Source organism: Scyliorhinus canicula, chromosome 13 (assembly GCF_902713615.1).
Source record: "Scyliorhinus canicula chromosome 13, sScyCan1.1, whole genome shotgun sequence".
NCBI lineage: Eukaryota > Metazoa > Chordata > Chondrichthyes > Carcharhiniformes > Scyliorhinidae > Scyliorhinus > Scyliorhinus canicula.
This window is the reverse complement of record NC_052158.1, coordinates 95,924,004-95,944,477: the sequence shown is the minus strand read 5'-3', so window position 1 is coordinate 95,944,477 and position 20,474 is coordinate 95,924,004. Positions and strand designations below refer to the sequence as shown.

General features: G+C 45.4%; 1 protein-coding gene across 1 annotated transcript; it reads right to left on the bottom strand.

Moving 5' to 3' along the window:
* Nucleotides 1-8,704: 8,704 nt before the first annotated feature.
* Nucleotides 8,705-12,956, bottom strand: LOC119975630 (eyes absent homolog 4-like). Its single transcript, XM_038815417.1, has 2 exons — nt 12,295-12,956; nt 8,705-8,780 (listed from the first exon to the last, which is right to left on the bottom strand). Exons 1-2 carry the CDS (start codon nt 12,954-12,956, stop codon nt 8,705-8,707), a joined length of 738 nt encoding a protein of 245 aa, XP_038671345.1.
* Between the last annotated feature and the right edge of the window lie 7,518 nt (nt 12,957-20,474).

The window sequence follows — 20,474 nt, the reverse complement described above, 5'->3', positions numbered from 1 at the left end:
TCCGCTGCCGCCCCCCTGGGGATTCTCCAACCCGGCGGGGGTCTGAGAATCACACCCATGGTGTTTGGGAAATAGGCAAAGTTCACATAACAAAAGGAAAATCTGAAGATTATTGCTCAGTCAATAAATTAAACATAATAAAGACTTTGTACACTTCCGTGTATGCATTTTAATCCACATTAGATTTGAAGAATTCACTGAAGCAAAGAAAAAAAAGTAAGAGGCCATGTCCCCGAATTCCACTTTATAAAATGACTTCTAATGTGACGGGATTTTCTCTTTTCTCCTTTACGCTGGCCTCCACAATCATTTAGAAAGGTAAGGAGGATGCCCTACTCCAAAGTTTCTATATATCACTTAAATTATTTTTCCAATTAAGGGGCAATTTAGTGTGCCCAATCTACCTACCCTGCATTTCTTTGGGTTGTGGGCTGAGACACACGTAGACACGGGAAGAATGTGCAAACTCCACAAGGACAGTGACCTGGGGTCGGGATCAAACCCAAGTCCTTGGTGCCATGAGGCAGTAGTGCTAACCACTGTGCGGCCATACTTTCATTGTTACTTGTATTTGATTTTCTAGTTTCGGATTTTGTTTTTATTTCTCATATGTATTTCTTCAGACCGTTCTATGATCATTAGCTATGAGCACTATGCATTTAGCCTACCAGTTGTGCTGAAACATTCAGCCAGAACAAGAGATCAAAATGGCAACATTGCAGAAGGCTTAATAGCGTTAGATTCAGAGACAAGAGACAATGGGCTGGATGTTCACCACCGAGGTGGACAGCTCAAGTTGGCACATTTCCTAACTGAGCAGATCTGCCTTGGGCGAAAGTGTCCCATCAGACGTGGTCATCATTCTGGAACAGGTATGGGATGGATTTGGGCACACTTCCACCACAGGTAGATCAGAAGCAGTCATAGGGGCAACTGAGTGCGAAGATGTGCTGTTGAAAAAGCCTGCATTGACTCTCTAGGACTTTTCCCCTTTTGTTTGCTTATATTTTAGGCCCTCTAGCCTTCACCCTCATGACCGCTCACATTCCCACCCACTGTTCATGATATTGCCATGGCAACTGAAATCCCACATGGCCCCTCATACCTTCCATGCTAATTCATGATCCCACTCACTCCAATTGCCCCTCATACCCTCCATGCCAATTCTCAGTACTTCCAAGCCCATGCACCCAGAATACACTCTACATAGAACCAATGAGCCTTGCGTTGTGGTAAAAGACTGAAATCACTCAAGTCTGTAAGTTGCAGTAAGAAAGATTTTTATTCATAAGCATGTTCGGGAGACACAGCCTGCTACTACAGGGTGCCTTCCTTATATAAAAGCTGTGTAACATATTTATATCTTGTGGTTACCATATTGCTCTGCAGAATTAGCAGAATTATACAGGGTGCATCTGTTCTCTTTATCTGTTTGGGAGGACAAGTCAAATCTGTTCTTCACATCTCACTTTTATTCACACATCCTGTGAAGGTCATTTAAGGTGTGATTGCTACTTTACCACATCATCACGGTAGCATTGTGGATAGCACAATCGCTTCACAGCTCCAGGGTCCCAGGTTCGATTCCGGCTTGGGTCACTGTCTGTGTGGAGTCTGCACATCCTCCCCATGTGTGCGTGGGTTTTCTCCGGGTGCTCCGGTTTCCTCCCACAGTCCAAAGATGTGCAGGTTAGGTGGATTGGCCATGATAAATTGCCTTTAGTGTCCAAAATTGCCCTTAGTGTTGAGTGGGGTTACTGGGTTATGGGGATAGGGTGGAGGTGTTAACCTAGGGTAGGTGCTCTTTCCAGGAGCCGGTACAGACTCGATGGGCCGAATGGCCTCCTTCTGCACTGTAAATTCTATGAAATCATGCTGAGTAAGGGCGCTAATAATATTATTTTAAAGCTGTTAATGTTCATTACTACATTTGCCTGCTGCAAAGATATTAAAGGTAAATGAAGAATTATTTCAATTACCCCACTTCACCTCTAACAAGAATGGCATGTCAAACTGCTTTAAAAAAACCCATACGTTAAGCAGTTGTACACATGTTATTGGTACTATAGGGATCTTAGGTCCTGTACACAGAATGTATGCAGGATAAATAGTCATTCAAATGCCATGAGTTGGCATAGAGGGTAGGGGTCATGAGGGCCTGCATTGCAAGGTTTGGTATAATGGGGGCATTGGGGTGCGTTAGGAAGGGAACATTGGTCAGGCCTTTTGACCTCACCTTGCAAATGTTTCCCGAATCCAGACTATAGTTCACGGCACCTCTGACGGTTCATGAATGACAGGTCATGCAGAAGCTGGCCCAAATCCATGAAAATTGCCGAGGGCTAAGAGTCAGCCAGTTTGGGAATGAAGATTGTGGTCTCGACAATAATGCCACCAAAAATCAGGGATTCGGGAATAGGGATGTTGGAACTGGATTCTGCCCAACATTTTTAATGACACTAAAGCCCTTACTGAAACCTTGCCCAATATACATATAGTATGCCTTTGTCACTAAAACATATTAATGGATTAATGGCAACACGGTGGCACAGTCGTCAGCACTGCTGCCTCACAGTTCCAGGGTTTCCTCTGGGTGCTCCGGTTTCCCCCCACAGTCCAAAGATTTGCAGGTTTGATGCATTGGCCATGCCAAATTGTCCCTTAGTGTCAAAAAAGGTAAAGTGGGGTTACTGAGTTACAGGGATAGGGTGGTGGTGTGGGCTTAAGTAGGATGCTCTTTCCAAGGGCTGGTGCTGACTCAATGGGCCAAATGGCCTCCTTCTGTACTGTAAATTCTATGATTCTATTCGACCAATTAATTCTTCCAGCTGGATTATTTTTTTAATGAATTTAGAGTACCCAATTATTTATTTTCCAATTAAGGGGCAATTTAGTGTGGCCAACCCACCTAGCCTGCACATCTTTGGGTTGTGGGGCTGAAACCCACGCAGACACTGGGAGAATGTGCAAATTCCACACGGACCCAGGGCCGAGATTCGAACCCGTGTTCTCAGCGCTGTAGGCAGCAATGCTAACCGCTGTTTCACGTGCCGTCTCCTTATAGCTGTATTTTAATTCAATCTGCGGTTGGCTAGATTTTTGCTTGCCAAAAAGCTGAGGTTACTTTCATGTAGATTTGAAGTTCCCAAATATTCCAGCTATTAAATCATCGAACCATAATTCAATTACTGGGGCTATCCATTGGCTGTATCACCTCTGATTCACCACTTTTCAAACCAACACTGCAGCAAATCATGATGTAAATTTGCCAGCAGAGAATCAGGGAGCACAATGGCCAATGTATGGCCTTGACTATGCACATTTCCATTGCAGTGATCTCTATTGGACTGCATTTGCTCAGATATGTATTGGGCCATTGTTTGCTGTCGCATGGAAATGAGCACTTTCATTAGTTAGACTTGTTCTTGAATGTTTAAATGTTTAAGTCTTTTGTTTGACAGATTGATCAAAGTTTGTTCAGACAACAGCACTATGAAGCATCCATGACCTTAGTAAACAGGGCAAGCAACCATATACCTCCGAATCAATTCAGATTGAAAGATTGGGATATTAACAGTTAAATTACTGAGAAGTGCAGTAAATTAGAGAGAGTACATTCAATGTCAAATCCGATGCAGAAAGAAAAATGAAATGGAACCAGTGGATTACAAGAGGGGAAAAATTACAAACAGGAAAAGTTTAAAACTCTGACGAGCATTGATTGGCAGGTGATGGAATATTTGCCCCTCACCTGGGCAGATGTTCCACCTCAGAGTTCCCAGCCAATCTGATTGGCTGGCAGCTCAGTAGTTCTAGGCATGCCAGTGGCAGCAGTGTCCAGGACTGGGACTACAGTAGTACCCAGATTCTAAGTCCCAAAGTCCAGTGCCAGGTAAGTCCAGGGACGTCTCGTGGCAGGGAGGGTGGGGGTCAATGGAAGGGCTGCAGAGAGAGAATACCCATGGAGACAGACCGTGGGGGTGGTGCCTGATGTGGGAAGGAGGGCCTTACGGGAGAGCCAACATCTGCTTCCCACCCGAGGCCTAAGAAGGATGATCTGAAGGACTTTCCCTCCACTCCACAATTGAGGCCAGATGAGTGGTTACCCTTAAATGGCACTTGAGGGTCTCATTTGGGGTGAGGGTGGATGTTCTGCCGTATCCCTCACTTGCCTCACAGAAATTTTCAGCCAGTTATGGGGCAGGTGAAAGGGCAGTAGTAAAGCCATCTGGGGAATCTTTACCCCCTCATCCCCACCTGCAAACCCATCAGTGAGAGAACCATGTAATTCTGCCATTCGTGTCTGATGTGAAAATGAGAAAAGCCTCCAATTCAACATGTTTTCATTTGTCTCAGGTAGTACAGAATCTGTACTTCAGCATCTTAAGACTACAAACAGGACAAATCTCTGCTTCTGATGATGAACAGTGACCCCTTGTTGGATAATACCAGGTCAGCAAAGAATCCATAGCTACATGGTAGAATTGCCTTCTTATATGAACAGTCCACACGCTTAAGTGAAGAACAACTTGAGTGAGATGCATTCATAGGAATGGAAAATGTAATTAAACACCCTGGAATTAAGTGGAGTAGATGTGGGTTACTCCTAAATAAAATGTGGCCAAATTATAGGTAAGAGTCATTAATGGACAACAAAAACAATCCCAACTTCTATTGTATTCCCAAAACATCTAAAGAACTGTGAGGATACAATCCCATTAATTACAGTGTAGAATGCTTAACAGCTTACAAATAAAGAAATATATAATTTCATCTCCAGTATTTCTGGTAGAAAAGTCACGTGACTAGAATTAATCCTTTTTCAGCCTTGCTCTTGGTGCTCACTTCATTATAGGTTTAAGGCTGCCCATGAAGTGCTGTCATGTTGGGAAGCTAATAAATATACTGACAATAAAATGTAACAATACTATGTACTTTCGAGTGTATGAATTGCTGCCAACAATATAATTAGTTATATTCAACATCATAAAAATGTTTATTATTAAAGTATTACATTTTTCATTAGAAAATGAATGATAAATTCATTTAAATAAAAATGGAAGCACTTCATGTTTTGAAGCATTAAACGACTTTTGCCTCATCACTGCTTGAGCAACATAGTCACTTTCCTAGATCATGCATCCAACATTTAAATTCTACCGAATGTCACTCACTTTTTGTAAATAATTCCCAATTGCTCGATCAGATCTCATCGCTGATAGCCAGAAAACCACTTTCTTGAAGGCTGCAAATCAAAACTTCACTGGATTAAGCAACCTTATTTATCCAGTGCAGTTGGACCTCGTTCAAAAATGCTCGAGATACAGATTAAAGTTAGAATGAATGGATTGACAGGGTCAAGGTTATTCTTCGCTTGACAGTGCTAAGAGAAAAAGATGAAGAGCTAAAGAGATTGATGTTGATTGGAAAGGACAGAAATAGATGAAGGAGCAGAGAGTGAGAGTGAATGGAAGAAAAAGTGAAATACTGCATACAGAAAAATAGTTACATCAGATTATTTTATCCACATTAAGGTATTTTTAAAATTGTGATTCATGCTTCCACTGAACGATTCTTTTCCCAAATACTTCGGAATGTACAAGCATGAAATGCACAATAATTTTATGAAATTCTACAAGTGCCACGAGAATGAATATAATTTAATCATTGACAGAATTTTATGAGTGTTTCGAGGTGACCTTGTTGTTCAGCCTGTAATCTCCGACAGACAGTGCAGCGCCCCCAGAAATATTACATTTACATTACACCGGATATACAGCACAGAAATAGGTCTCTCATTCATGCTTTTTCCCATCTTTCCTCATTTATAGCTATCATTTTAATCCTCTATTTCCCTCACTATTGATCCGGCCGAAATTACATAACTGCAATAATACTTGCACTTACATAAATGTTTTTACGGCAGAGGATCCCAAAACAATTTACACAATTAATTACTTATGACGTGATGACTAATGTCACACAGGCCAATTGATGACGCACAGGAATAGCAAAACCACAAAATGGGCTGGATTGTTCTTCAAGAAGCTAAACTGGACTAGCTATATTAATACTGTGGCTACCAGGGCAGATCAAAGACTAGGAATTCTATGGTGAGTAACTCATCTCCTGACATCCCCCCCCCCCCCCCCCCCCCCAAAGCCTGTCCACCATCTACAAAGCACAAGTCAGGAGTGTAATGGAATATTCTCCACTTGCCTGGATGAGTCCAACTCCAAGAACGCACAAGATGTTCAACACCATCCAGGACAAAGCAGCCCGCTTGATTGCTCCTCCTTCCACAAACTTTCAAATTCTCCTCCACCGACAAGCAGTGGCGGCTGAGTGTACCATCTACAAGATGCACTGCAGTAACTCACCAAGGTTCCTTAGGCAGCAACTGCCAAACCCACAATCACTACCATCTAGAAGGACAAGAGCAGCAGATACCTGGGAACCCCATCACCTGGAGGTTCCCTTCCAAGTCACTCACCACCCTGACTTGGAAATATATCGCCGTTCCTTCACGTTGCTGGGGTAACATCCTGGAACTCCCTCTCCAACAGCACAGTGGGTGTACCTACACCTCAAGGACTGCAGCAGTTCAAGAAGGCAACTCACCACCACCTTCTGAAGGGCAACTATGGATGGGCAATAAATGCTGTCCAACCCAGCGACGCCTGCATCCCGCAAATGAAAAAAAACTACAGATTTCCAAGTCCCACTGTAACTAGTTTATCCACTTACATATTCTGAGTCAAACCTGAGTGCAAGCTCCCATCACCAGCTGCTTTTTCTATTAGAAGTTCATTTCTGGGGGCAGGAAATCTGGCACTGCGACAGTATTTAAGTGGCTGCAGCATTTTCAAGACATGGGTCACCAATTATCTCGGAGCAGGAAATTGAATTACTGAGAAGAAGCATAAATGAGGTTCCTACTGCAGGATCCAGAGCCGCCAATTTTTCTGAATTGGCTGTAGAGGTTGTATTATCATAAATAAAGCAAAGGAAGCAGCAGGTATATGGCACAGAGTGAAGGAGAACTTCAAAGGTGAAAGGATATGACAATGGTAATGCATAACCTGCATGTTGACCCAGCGGCAGACAAAATTGAATGGCCTGAATGAGTGGTGACAGCCTATTGAAGAGTGCTTTTTAAAAGGCAATTGGATAAATACAGAAAGGCTAAAACTGTGCAGGGCTATAAGGACAGGGACTAACTGAATAGCTCTTTCAAAGAACTAAGACAAGCACAATGAACTAAGTGGTCTCTTTTTTTAGTGTACAATTCTGATCCCTTAAAAAGGTAGTCAACATAAGAGGAGGCAGCAATACCTTGTAACAATTCAACATAATAACTTAATTTCACATTTCCACATAGTTTGTCTTTCTGTTGGGTAATATCTACTGCTTACCTGAATTGTCCATGAGGTTCTGTGTCAACGTTTCTTCCCCTGTAAGTTTTACTGACAATCCATCATGAATGCAATGGGTTAAAGTTTCATGTAATAGCTATTTACTCAATTCCTGAACCTGCTATTACCCATTTGAAAGAACATTTAAGAAACTGCATTGGCATTCATAACAATCACCAGAGTGTTGTGACCGCCCTCTCCTCCACCTCCCCCCTCACCGCCCTCCCCTCCCCTACATCAACCCCCCCCCCCCCCACCCACCCCCCAACCCCCCAAACCCCCCCCCCCCCCCCCCCCCCCACACACACACACACACATCCACAAAGTAGACTGGCAGGTTGGGGGATTTGTAAAATTGGATAGGATAACAGAAAAGGAGCTGTGGCACCATGCTTGTTACCTACTTGCCTCAACTAGTATTTTACCAGTGATGGGGAAGAGATCGGGCCGTCCATCAGCCCTTGGACCAGCTGAGTCTCCTAAATGGCCAATTAATTTTATCAGGGGTGAAATGTGCCTATGCCAGTGCGCTAGGTAAAACATGACAATCTGGCTACAGGATCAGGGGCATGGTTCCCTCCTGTTTGGGCATCCTCTGCACATGGAGAACCCCCCCCCTCCCAAATGCTCTAACTCTGGCCTTCTGATTGTTATAACCCACTTGGACCTGCCTGACTGGTCTGGTTTGCGAGGCCACTTCAGCTACCTAAATTCCTGCTTCCATCGTTGCTCCTCCTCAGCGACTGACTGCAAGATTCTTGATGTGGAGATGCCGGCGTTGGACTGGGGTGAGCACAGTAAGAAGTCTTACAACACCTGAAGAAGGAGCCGTGCTCCGAAAGCTCGTGTTTGAAACAAACCTGTTGGACTTTAACCTGGTGTTGTAAGACTTCTTACTGTGCAAGATTCTTGTAAGCAGAGTTGAGGATATTGTGTAGACATATTCCATTTTGGTGTTGACCATGCCTGTGGAATTCGGGTTGGTTGAGTGCTGCTGGTGGCAGGGGGTCAGGATAAATCCTTGCAGAAAAGGGACTGGTATTTTACAGGAGAAAGTTCAGAGTTTTGAAGGACCTCATGACTGAAAGGAAGAAGCCCCAGAATTATATTTCGGCCCATGTGTTTGATTTGAATAGGCTTCATGATGAAATTAGAATTTTCTCCACATTAATAACCGTAGTTAAGGCTGGTAAAATAGTTAGAGCATGTGTCTTTGTCTCAGTACTACCTCGATTATTCAGGAGGCAAGAGCTGCGTTCAAATTTAACTAAGCACAAGTACATCTACAGTTATTTCAAAACAGAAAGTAAAATCCAAAACGTCAGCTTGACAACAGATTTAGTTTTGATGGCGTTGTGAAATTTTCTGTAAGAAATAACAAAATGGACAAGAAGATCAAAGTCCTTACAGGTGTTTGGACCATTTCAAATAAAGATTGAAATAGTGTTTGAACAACTACATGCCAGTAAAGTGTACTGAATTTATATGCCCCATGAGTGAGCATTGCACTCTGCTATTGTGTGCGAAAGCTTGGCAATTTTCTATTTTTTCCCATTTAAGGAAGGCGATGCCAATAGACAAAGGTTTGTGGCACATTGCTAAAATGTGCTGTTTTGGCTCACTATCAGGAACAGCTGCGCTAGGTTAGGCAAATAACATGCCTTGAAGTTACAATGTGTTGAATTTGAAATGATACATGGTGTGAATTATTCATTAGCGTGTCATTGTAGAAAAATAATATCACCATTCGGGACGCACTTGAGCCATCTTTGGAACAATCATCTTTCCTCAATTAACTTGCAATGGGTTTTATTTTATATTCATCTTTTAGTATTGCATTTGCTTAGTTGTCCAAAAGTGAGCATTAAGCCACAAAGTGTAGACCATAGAAGGAGGTCAGTTAGTCCTTCATGTCTGTACTTACTCTTTGCCAGACTAACCCAAAATTAAACCCACTTTCCTATTTCCTCGTGACTCCTTATTCTTCAAAAGGTATCTAAAAATTCCTTTAAAAGATGTAACAGTCTGACCCAACCTTTTGTTTTGACATAAAATTCTACAAATCAACAACCCTTCATGAAAATGAATTTCTTCTCGCCTCTCTCCCCACAGTCAGTGATAACTTGATGGACCGTTATGATTGGCTCTCCAGCCAGAGGAGGTAATCTTTCGCTATTAACTCTGTCAACTCTGGGAGGCACTGTGGTTAACACTGCTGCCTCACAGAACCAGGGACCCGGTTTCAAATCCAGCCTGTGTGGAGTTTGCACATTTCCCCCGTGTCTGCACGGGTTTCCACCGGGTGCTCCAGTTTCCTCCCATAGTCAGGTCAGGTGGATTGGCCGTGTTAAATTGCCCCTTCGTGTCTAAAGGTAAGATGGGGTTCTGAGAATAGGGCTGAGGATTGGGCCGAGGTCGGGTGCTCTTTCAGAGGGTCAGTGCAGACTCGATAAAAACCCTTCATAATTTTAAAGAATACCCCTATTAAATTTCCTCTCAACCCGTGCAACTCCATTCGATTAAATTCTGGTATCTCAAGACTCACTTCACAATTCCCTATCCAATAGTACTAATAATCGCTTATTGTCACAAGTAGGCTTCAATGAAGTTTCTGTGAAAAGCCCCTAGTCGCCACATTCTGGCGCCTATTCGGGGAGGCCGGTACAGGAATTGAACCCGAGCTGCTGGCACCCCAAGCATCATCCTGAACAAACATTGTACACACAGTACCTTAACTGTGGCCTAACCAATGTTTTGGAAAATTTATGGTTACTTCTTTGCTCTTCCATTTAGTGTCTATATTAATAATGCTAAAAATGATGTTACCTTTTATAGCTTTATCTGCCAGCGGCCACATATTGAATGGTTTCAAATTTGCTTTGGCGTAACGTACTTTTTAACCAGTTGAACTATTCTTTGTATAAAACATTGAACTGATCTCATTTTGGTGTGAAAAGTAACAGATGACAGAATGATTGATGTAATGTATTAAAAGACAACCTGAGAGCAGATATATTATAAGAAGATACTGTAAACAAAGGAACATGAAGATTCATGGCTGTCGTATTCTGTGTGTTCAATGACGGCAGTGTCTTTATATAAGATCACAGAAATATTCAATTAGCGTAATTGCAGACATAGGAAAAATAATTCAATTGAGGACTGTCATTGTTATAATTAGATAGTTTGAGACATAGAAATTAATTAAAATTAGGTGCTCTAGTTCCTTGCTGTGATCTTGATAATTTTATTTATGCTTTCATTTTCAAACTGCTCCTTGGCTTGATCTATCTCTGACTCTTTCCCTGCCTTCCTGAATTTCTCGTCCTCTAACCCGCATGATAGGTTTTCCAGAGGAATCGATTACAAGCTCATGGACCTCCTCTATTACCATGTTTATTCTTCTTCCCACCCTCATTTGTGTTTGAACCCTGTCTTTTTCTGTCAACTTCTCCATCTCTATCTCATCTGCTATGACTCTACCTTCTACAAAAGCACTGCTGAAATGTCTTTCTTTAATTCCTCCTCTGGTAAGATTGGCAGGCCCCCGAACCAATTCTACCCAACATCCCATGCCTTTTCTCTTACCCATTCTTCCCCTCACAACCATGATACTGTTCCTCACCAGCCTTTGCATTATTAGGTCGCAATCCTGGTGTGCTCTGACGAAGAGCTGTGAACCTAAAGTGTTAACCGATCCATTTTCTCCACAACTGTTACTGAACTATTCTACATCATTGTCTTGTTATGCTCTAAGCGTAGCATAAGCGGCTTCCTTGTGGGGCACTTGACAAAGGAAGGTTCAGACTTGGAGATAACTTCAACACGTTCATTAAACTATTTACACTTCTATTACTCGGGTTCGACACTACTGTTAATCCTTCTATAGCTACCCAGACGGACTAACCAGTCTGCTACAATCCACGTGGTGGGAGTGATATTGAATCAACCCTGTGTCTGTACTCACTGACTGTCTCCACTGGAAAGAGGCAGATCATGTGTGTTGTGTCCTTTATAGAACATAGAACATAGAACAGTACAGCACAGAACAGGCCCTTCGGCCCTCAATGTTGTGCCGAGCCATGATCACCCTACTCAAACCCACGTATCCACCCTATACCCGTAACCCAACAACCCCTCACCTTAACCTTACTTTTATTAGGACACTACGGGCAATTTAGCATGGCCAATCCACCTAACCCGCACATCTTTGGACTGTGGGAGGAAACCGGAGCACCCGGAGGAAACCCACGCACACAGGGGGAGGACGTGCAGACTCCACACAGACAGTGACCCAGCCGGGAATCGAACCTGGGACCCTGGAGCTGTGAAGCATTTATGCTAACCACCATGCTACCCTGCTGCCCTGGGTTGGTGCAATACCCTCCTGTGTGTATCGTGAATGCCCATTGGTTGTGTCCTATCTAACTGTTCTATTGGTTGAGTGTCTGTGTGTCATTTCTCTGGTGCTCCCTCTAGTGTCTGGCTAGTCTACATGTATTTACTTTAACCCCTTGTGTATTTACAGTGATGCACATCACCACATCCCCCTTTTTTACATGTTACATATGTTCTGTACACTTAAAGAAAATTGAATAAAAAACAGGCAGATAAGTTATGGTATGTACAAGTCATGAGAACATGAAACAATAAGTCCAAATCATATGTGTGAGTCCAAAGCCATCAATCATCATGGTCAAATGTCTCTCTAGGTGAGTTGGTGAATTTGATGGTCGCATGTCCTTGTGAACGCCATTGGTGTCCCTGTGTATCAGGAACCAAGAAGTGGTCAAATCAATTCGCTGTCTGATTTGGAGTCTTTTTTTGTTGTTTGTGATGGTGATGTTGGATGGCATCTTGTTGCTGATATGTTGCTGACGTTGAAGAGGTGCCATCAACAGTATCATTTGAGGTCATGTATGTGCCATATGTTGAGGTTGGATAATACTGTGCATACTGGTTTTGGCCAAATGCAGTGTAGGAAGGGTAATTCTGATGAGAACTGTTGAAGCTTGTTGAATTGGAAACAGAATTGCTGCTCGCATAAATACCTGGCGATGGCGTGAAACTAGAACCTTGCATCTGATAGGAATATGCCGTCTGGCCAGGCTGGGGTGCAGCAAATCCTGGGCTGTAACTAAGGCATCCCGTCTGTAGTGCAGATTGCGCTTGCGGTAGTCCTCCTTCTGTCTCGATTCCATTAGTGGGCAATCCGTAGTGCTGGCCTGTTTGAGAAGATGCTGCATAGACTGCTGGCTGCTGCATACCTGAATACTGGGTTTGTCCAGCATAAGCTGTCATTGGCTGCACTGCTGGTGTGGAAAAAATGTGTGGGTATGGCTTGGAAGGATAGAGCTGTGGTGAATCTTGGTGTATTCCACTTGGACTGTAGCCACTGCTTGTTATTACTGACCCAGTGTAATTGTTAAGTGATCCATCTCCTGTCGTTGTGGCAACTGCTGTCACTGAGGTTGCGGCACTCCCTGTCTGGAGTAAAGTCCGGCTTATGTGAATCAGAGTCGGCGTTTGGTTGCTCGCCATCTGGAGTCTGGTCTGTTTCACCTGAGTCAGTGCTGGTTTGTTGATGCTCCCCGTCTGGAGTCTGGTTTGTGTCACCTGAGTCAGTTGTGGTTTGTCGGTGCTCCCCGTCCGGAGTCTTAGCAGGTTCACTGGAGTCAGCTGAGATTTCTTGAAGCTGCACGTCTGGAGCCGGAACATGCAGGAATGCATTGACTTGTGGAGAAGTTTGAGCGAATGAGGTTGGAAGTAACGTGGTGTCACCGGAGTCACCAGAGGTCTCACAGTGATCATCGAGTACCTCTGTACACACTAGCTGAGGTCTGTCACTTTGCACATCTTGCATGGGAAGTGGGATCCTGTCGTCACTCGTCTCACATGCAGTGGGTAGAGCCTCAGTAGCTTCTTGTTATTCACTTGGGTTGGGTAAATTGTCGGAGTCTTCATCTGGTAGCTCAAACAATCTGGGTGGAGTGTCATTGTCTTGCTGTTGTTCTTCATTTGGGCTTGGACTGTCATCGTCGCTTTGTTCTTCACTGGAGTATGAGAGACCATCATACACGTCCTGCTGTGTGCTGCAGCGTGGTGGACTGTCATGGTCTTCTTGCTGTTTACTTGAGCATGGCAGACTTGCATCGTCTGCTGCTAGTTGGTCAGAGGAGGTTGCCACGCCCTCAGGGTCTTGTTCCTGCCAGGACTACGCGTCGGAGTCTTGCGTTGCTTCCATCATGGAGGCTGTATATGAGCTTGCTGTGAAGGCTTGTGACAGTGGAGTCACTTCTTGTTCGTGCAAGGACTGCGGTGTGGAGTCTTGCGTGTCTTCTGTCGTGAAGTCGGGAACACTTAGCGGTGCGTGGACCACCCTCTGTGTGGCAGCAGGCCGCTCTCCGTGGGCTTGTACCGCTCTCTGTCTCCTGGTGTCAGGCCGCAGCATAATCCAGCACTCACGAGTCGGGATGTCATATATGCTGGGCTGAAGATCCTCAAATCCGAAGAATGAATCCGCGTCTGTGTCGGATTCAGTACGGGGGTTGCCATTTCTAATGAAAATACCTTCGTCCGAATCGTAGTCTTCTCGGACCATATCATCACTGTTTGTGTCGGAGTTAGCATTGGGCTCGCGAGGTCCAGAGAAAAAATAAAGGTCGGTGTCGGAGTATTCAAGGTCTGAATCATCTGTTTGGACGTAGCTAACTGCTTGTTGCAGTATTCGTCGGAGGTTAATTTCATTTCCTGGTTGAATTTCAGGCATTGTTCTGTCATTCCAGGTGAAGGAAGCTTGTTTTACGGCTTTAAGAGATTTTTTCGTGATTTAGGATGTTTCCCCTTTAAGTGGGCGTGGTCCTGGGCCTCTGACGTCATGACGCATGTGATATCAGACGTAGGAAGTGTTTGCGCATGCGCATATCGGCTTCTCACGCAAAGGGACCTTCCCGGTCTGTGTACTTCTCACGCAACTGCGCATGTGCAGTACCTTTACAAAGATGGCCGCCGATCAAAATTGTTCTCTGCTCCGGGATCTCCTCGTGAGTACTGGCGCTTCTCTTGCCGTTTTCTGCTGGTTGGAGTGTGTTTTCCTCACAGTATTTACCGAATTTGTCCAGGACTGCCTGGAAGTTGCTCCTCTTTTGCCTTTTGGAGAACTTGAATTTTTTTAAGATTTCTTCTGCTCTGGCACCGGCGATGGTGAGCAGAAGCTCTGTCTTTTCAGCATCAGCCACGTCTTGTAGGTCAGCTGCTACCAGGAAGATCTCAAACCTTTGCCGGAATGCCCGCCAGTTTTCGCAGAGATCGCCGTGACGCTGGAGCCGCGGCGGAACCGGGATCTCGAACATCTTGCCTGAGTATTGTTGCTGGTTGTCACTGTACGCTGAGCTTTAGCTATATGGATTAAAACAGTTCACTGCTGGTACCATGTCTTGTTATGCTCTAAGAGTAGCATAAGCGGCTTCCTTGTGGTGCACTTGACAAAGGAAGGTTGAGACGTGGAGATAACTTCAACACGTTTATTAAAATATTTACACTTCTATTACTCGGGTTTGACACTACTGTTAATCCTTCTATAGCTACCCAGACTGACTAACCAGTCTGCTACAATCCATGTGGTGGGAGTGATATTGAATCAACCCTGTGTCTGTACTCACTGACTGTCTCCACTGGAAAGAGGCAGATCATGTCTGTTGTGTCCTTTATATATGGGTTGGTGTAATGCCCCCCTGTGGTCGTGTCACCTCTGTGTGTATCATGAATGTCCATTGGTTGTGTCATACCTAACTGTTCTATTGGTTGAGTGTCTGTGTGTCATGTCTCTGGTGGTCCCTCTAGTGTCTGGCGAGTCTACGTGTAGTTACATTAACCCCTTGTGTATTTACAGTGATGCACATCACCACAGTCACCAGTCATTTCCAATTTTTCTGATTTATGGGTGGGATTCTCTGGTTGCACCCGCCCCAAAACTGGAAATTCCCTTCCGAGGTCAGTGGACCTTTGAATCGTCTATCAAATTGTCCGTCCAGCCATCGACGATTCCTGTGGCAGACGGGATTTTCCAATTGTTCCCGCCCCAAGACCGGAAATTCACACCTGAGTTCGACGAACCTTTAAATGGGCCATTAAATTGTCCATCCTGCTCCCGACGATTCCCATGGCTGGCGGGAACAGAAAATGCACCCAATAGCCTTTGATACTTTTTCACTTTTATTTCCCATTTTATCTCTTGTGCACCTGGATTAAGAAAAAAGTGGGATCCATAAGAATTTAGTCCTTGTGGAAAAATATTCCTTCTGTAGTCTGCCTTATGTGATCCCTTCTGCAAATTTATGGTGCCAGATATGAAATAAACAATTCGCTACAGCCAAGTTCCTTTCCAAGAGGCCCGCCCCAGAATGAGCACGCCCCGCGATCTGGGGCTCCTGGCCACCGTGGAGGCCCCCCCCCACCCGAGTCGGATCCCCCCTCCCTCCCACCAGGACGGCCCCCGCAGCTAGAATGCCGGGGGATTGTTGGGTAGGACTACACGCGAACGACGCCGGCAGAACTCGGCGGCCACTCGGCCCGTAGTGCGCGGAGTCATCAGCAACATTCTTTGGAAAAATTGCCATCTCCCACTCTTTACCTCAATAACTCTTCCAAATATCATCAACCCTAACTTCTCAGCTTGCCATTCTTAAAAAAGATTTTTAAAAGTGTTTTTAGGGATTCATCATAATGTGAGGCGTTCAAATATTACATGCATACACAAAAATAAGCACTTTAACAGCACATTTCCCAACTAAAGACCTCAATTATCTCAACACATTAATGATGTAATTTTAGAAGAATGATACTTCTCCAGCAATTGTGCTCAATATTCTTTGCTATAATTTAGCCATTTTGCCTAAACTCCAAAATATAAAATTCCAAACTTTGCCAAGTTAACCTTAGCGAAAGAAACCTCACCAAAAAAATATCAGTTGAAAGCAACATTTTTAACAGTTAAAATAATGACATATTTTCTAGAAGGAATCAATTGGACAGTGAGAAGAAAGTCTCCAAATATGTTTCAAAAGGGATCTTTCAACTAATGTCCTTCGTCATTTGCCTCAAAACAGGAATATAAGATGGGTGAAACTTCGCGGGCAGGTTTCTCCGATCCCTCGCCAGGTTGGAGAATCGGCGGCGGGGGCACGAATCCCGCCACGTCGCTAGGCCGACGATCCTCGAGTCGCCGCGGCGCCAGCGTTGAAGCGGCATGTCAGGATTCATGCTTCCGTGCCCCACCCCGGCATTTCTCCGCGCACTACGGGCCGAGTGGCCGCCGAGTTCTGCCGGCGTCGTTCGCATGTGGTCCTACCCAACAAGCCCCCGGCGTCCTAGCTGCGGGGGCCGTCCTGGTGGGGAGGAGGGGGGATCTGACTGGGGGGGGGGGGCCTTCACAGTGGCCAGGAGCCCCAGATCGCGGGACGTGCTCATTCCGGGGCAGGTCTATGTTCCTCCACGCCGGGCCCCTGTAGGGCTCTGCCATTTTGCGTGGGGACTGGCACGAAGACGTCTGTGGCGCACAGGCGCGGACCCGCGCCGGCCGTGGCGTGCATTCGCGGACTCACGGTTGTAAGTTCTAGGGCCCGTATCGGCAGCTGGAGCTGCGTGAGGCTCTCCAGCACCGTGCTGGCCCCCTGTAGATTGGGGATCGCTGCTCCTAGCTGCCAGATGTGCCGTCGTAAAACGCTCCGGCATTTACGACGCGTCAACACTCTGTCGCTAAAATGGCCCAGCACATTTGTGGATGGGGTGCCAGATGAGACACAATTGAGGAAGAATTAATGGAGGTGAAAGAGGGGGATGAAAGACTATTTGTTCATTCTGAAAGACCACACTGTCAATTCAGTGCACAAGAAACTGGTACCTCTAGGCCTGCTGTCAGATGGCAACTAATGCAGGACAAAATACATTTCCACATTATTGAAATCCATCTTCAGCAGAATCTGTACAAACAATGTACTCCTAATACTCCTCTGCAGTGTTAAAAGGACTGTTTGGAAGTACAGCATAAGCAGTCCATGCAGACATTTGAGAGCATACACAGTAACTTGGGCAGTTTAACTGCGCCAATGAAGCCCAAAATATGTGGCCAGGTTTTGGTGGATTTGTCAACTCTAGATCACCGTAGAGAGTATGATTGCTGCAAAGGTCTCTACAGTGGACCCTGCCTTCTTTGAGGTGCTGCCTTAGCTTCCTAACCAAATGGTGTAACTGAGGCTTGAGACACCTTGGGTTACAACATATTTTTACAAACAAAGTGAGAGAGAACTACTGCAATCACTATTCCCTTCCCTATTGTCCATAATCAGTAAGCTTTTGAAAGGAAGATGTATGTGTTTCTTGACCCCTGAGTGGTTGGACAATTTGAATAACCAGCAGCAAGCTTTTCATGGGTTTAAATATAGTTGATTGTTTATTCATTTGATCACCCCAAAATCTACGGCACTCACTATCAAACGTCCCGCACAGAAAGTGCTCAAGGAAAGTATAATTAAAGAGAATATGCATTTTTGCAAGTTATAAACCAATGGAATAGTTCACACTTTACGTGTTTGTCCTATTGTAGGAAATATATGTCGCAGGTCTGATAGAAAAGGCATCTTCACTCTTGAAGTGTAGCTTAGGCAGATTACTACCTGAACAGTTGTAAATTGGAAAAGAGGAGTGTGCAACGGGACCTGGGTGTCCTTGTGCAGCAGTCACTGAAGGTAAGCATGCAGGTACAGCAGGAGGTAAAGAAGGCTAATGGCCTTCATTGCGAGAGGTTTCAAGTACAGGAGCAGGGTGTGTTGTTGCAATTAAACAGGGCCTTGGTGAGGCTACACCTAGAATATTGTGCGCAGTTTTGGTCTCCTTTTCTGAGGAAAGGTGTTCTTGCTCTCGAGGGAGTGCAGCGAAGGTTTACCAGACTGATTTCAGGGATGGCGGGACTGTCATATGAGGAGAGATTGACTAGGTTAGGATTGTTATTGCTGGAGTTCAGAAGAATGAGGGGGAATCTCACAGAGACTTCTGAAATCCTTTTGTTAAAAAATATTTTTATTCTCCTCCTTTTTCATATTTTATCCCGAATTTACACCCACCAACAATAAACAATAATCAGCAACAGATATGTCAATCCCCATAACAATAACAATGATCCCATCCTCCCACCAACCCCCAAACATTAGCCCACATGTTAACATAAACAAATGACAAAAAGGAATCAGGGATTACCCATAGTCACCCGTAATATACACAACTCCCCTCCCTCCAACCCTCACACCCACCCACCCCCCAAACTAATGTTCGATGTTATCCAGTTCTTGAAAGTGCATAATGAATAATGCCCATGACTTGTAGAACCCCACCATCCTTCCCCTCAGTTCAAACTTAACCTTCTCAAGGGCCAAGTATTCCAACAGCCCCCCCCCCCCCCCCCCCCCCCCTTCCCGCCACGCCAGGGCACAGGGTGGAGAGGCTGCTCTCCATCCCAGCAGGATCCCCTTTCGGGCAATCAACGAGGGGAAGGCTACGATATCTGCCTCTGCACCCGTTTCCAACCCTGGCTGGTCCGACACCCCAAATATGGCCTCCCAGGGACCCGGGTCCAGTTTCACGTGCACCACCTTGGAAATTACCCTAAAAACCTCCTTCCAGTAATCATCTAGCTTTGGACAGGACCAAAACATATGAACGTGATTAGCCCCCCCCCCCCCCCCCCCCCCCCCGCAATGCTCACACACATCTTCTACTCCTTCAAAGAATCGGCTCATCCTCGCCCTCGTGAGGTGTGCCCTGTACACCACCTTCAGCTGTATCAGCCCCAACCTCGCACATGAGGTGGAGGCATTTAGTCTCCGTAGCACCTCACACCAGACCCCCTCCTCTATAACCTCTCCCAACTCTTCCTCCCACTTTGCTTTGATCCCTTCCAGTGGTGTCTTATCTTCTTCCAAAATAGCAGCAAGTCGTAAGTATATAAGGACACCCTATGCTCTATTCCCCACCCCCCCCGCACTATTCCTTTCCATACGCCCGAACTTCTGAATGCAATGGCCAACGGCTCAATCGCGAGTGCAAACAGCAGGGGGGACATAGGACATCCTTGCCTCGTCTCACGGTGGAGAGGAAAGTACCTCGAACCGATATTGTTTGTGCGGACACTCGCCTTCGGCTCCTTATATAATAGCTTTACCCAGTTCACAAATCTTGGTCCAATCCCAAACCGCTCCAGCACTGCCAACAGGTACCCCCATTCTACCCGGTCAAACGCCTTCTCGGCGTCCAATGCCACAACCACCTCTGTTTTCTTTCCTTCCGCCGGTGCCATAATGACGTTCAAAACCCTCCTAATGTTCGAAAACAGCTGCCTCCCTTTCACAAACTCCGTCTGATCCTCACCTATCACTTTTGGGAGGCACCCCTCCAGCCTACCCACCAGCACCTTCGCCAATACTTTTGCATCCACATTCAGAAGTGATATAGGCCTATACGACCCACACTCCGTCGGATCCTTATCTTTTTTTAGAAACAGTGAAATCGATGCCTGCCCCAAGATTTGTGGCAGCAGTCCTTCCCTATCGCCTTTTCAAAAATCCCCACCATCAGCAGTGCCAGCTTATCCTTGAATTTTTCATAATATTCCACCGGAAATCCATCCGGCCCTGCCACCTTCCCCAACTGCATCCTCCCAATCGCATCCTTTATCTCCTGCTCCACTATTGCTCCTTCTAATGTAGCCCTGTCCCCGTCCCCTAGCCTCGGGTACTTCAACCCATTCAGAAATCCCTGCATCTCATGATCTCCCCCGGGTGGCTCTGATCTGTACAACCTCTCATAAAACTCCTCAAAAACTTTGTTAATCAGCTCCAGAGCCACCACCAGCTTCCCTGCCCTATCCCTCACCTGAAGAATTTCCCTTGCCGCTGCCTCCCTCCGGAGCTGACCTGCTAACATACCCTTATCTCCATGTTCATAAACTGCACCCCTTGCTCGTCTCAGTTGGCACACCGCCTTCCTGGTGGACAGTCGGTCGAAGCT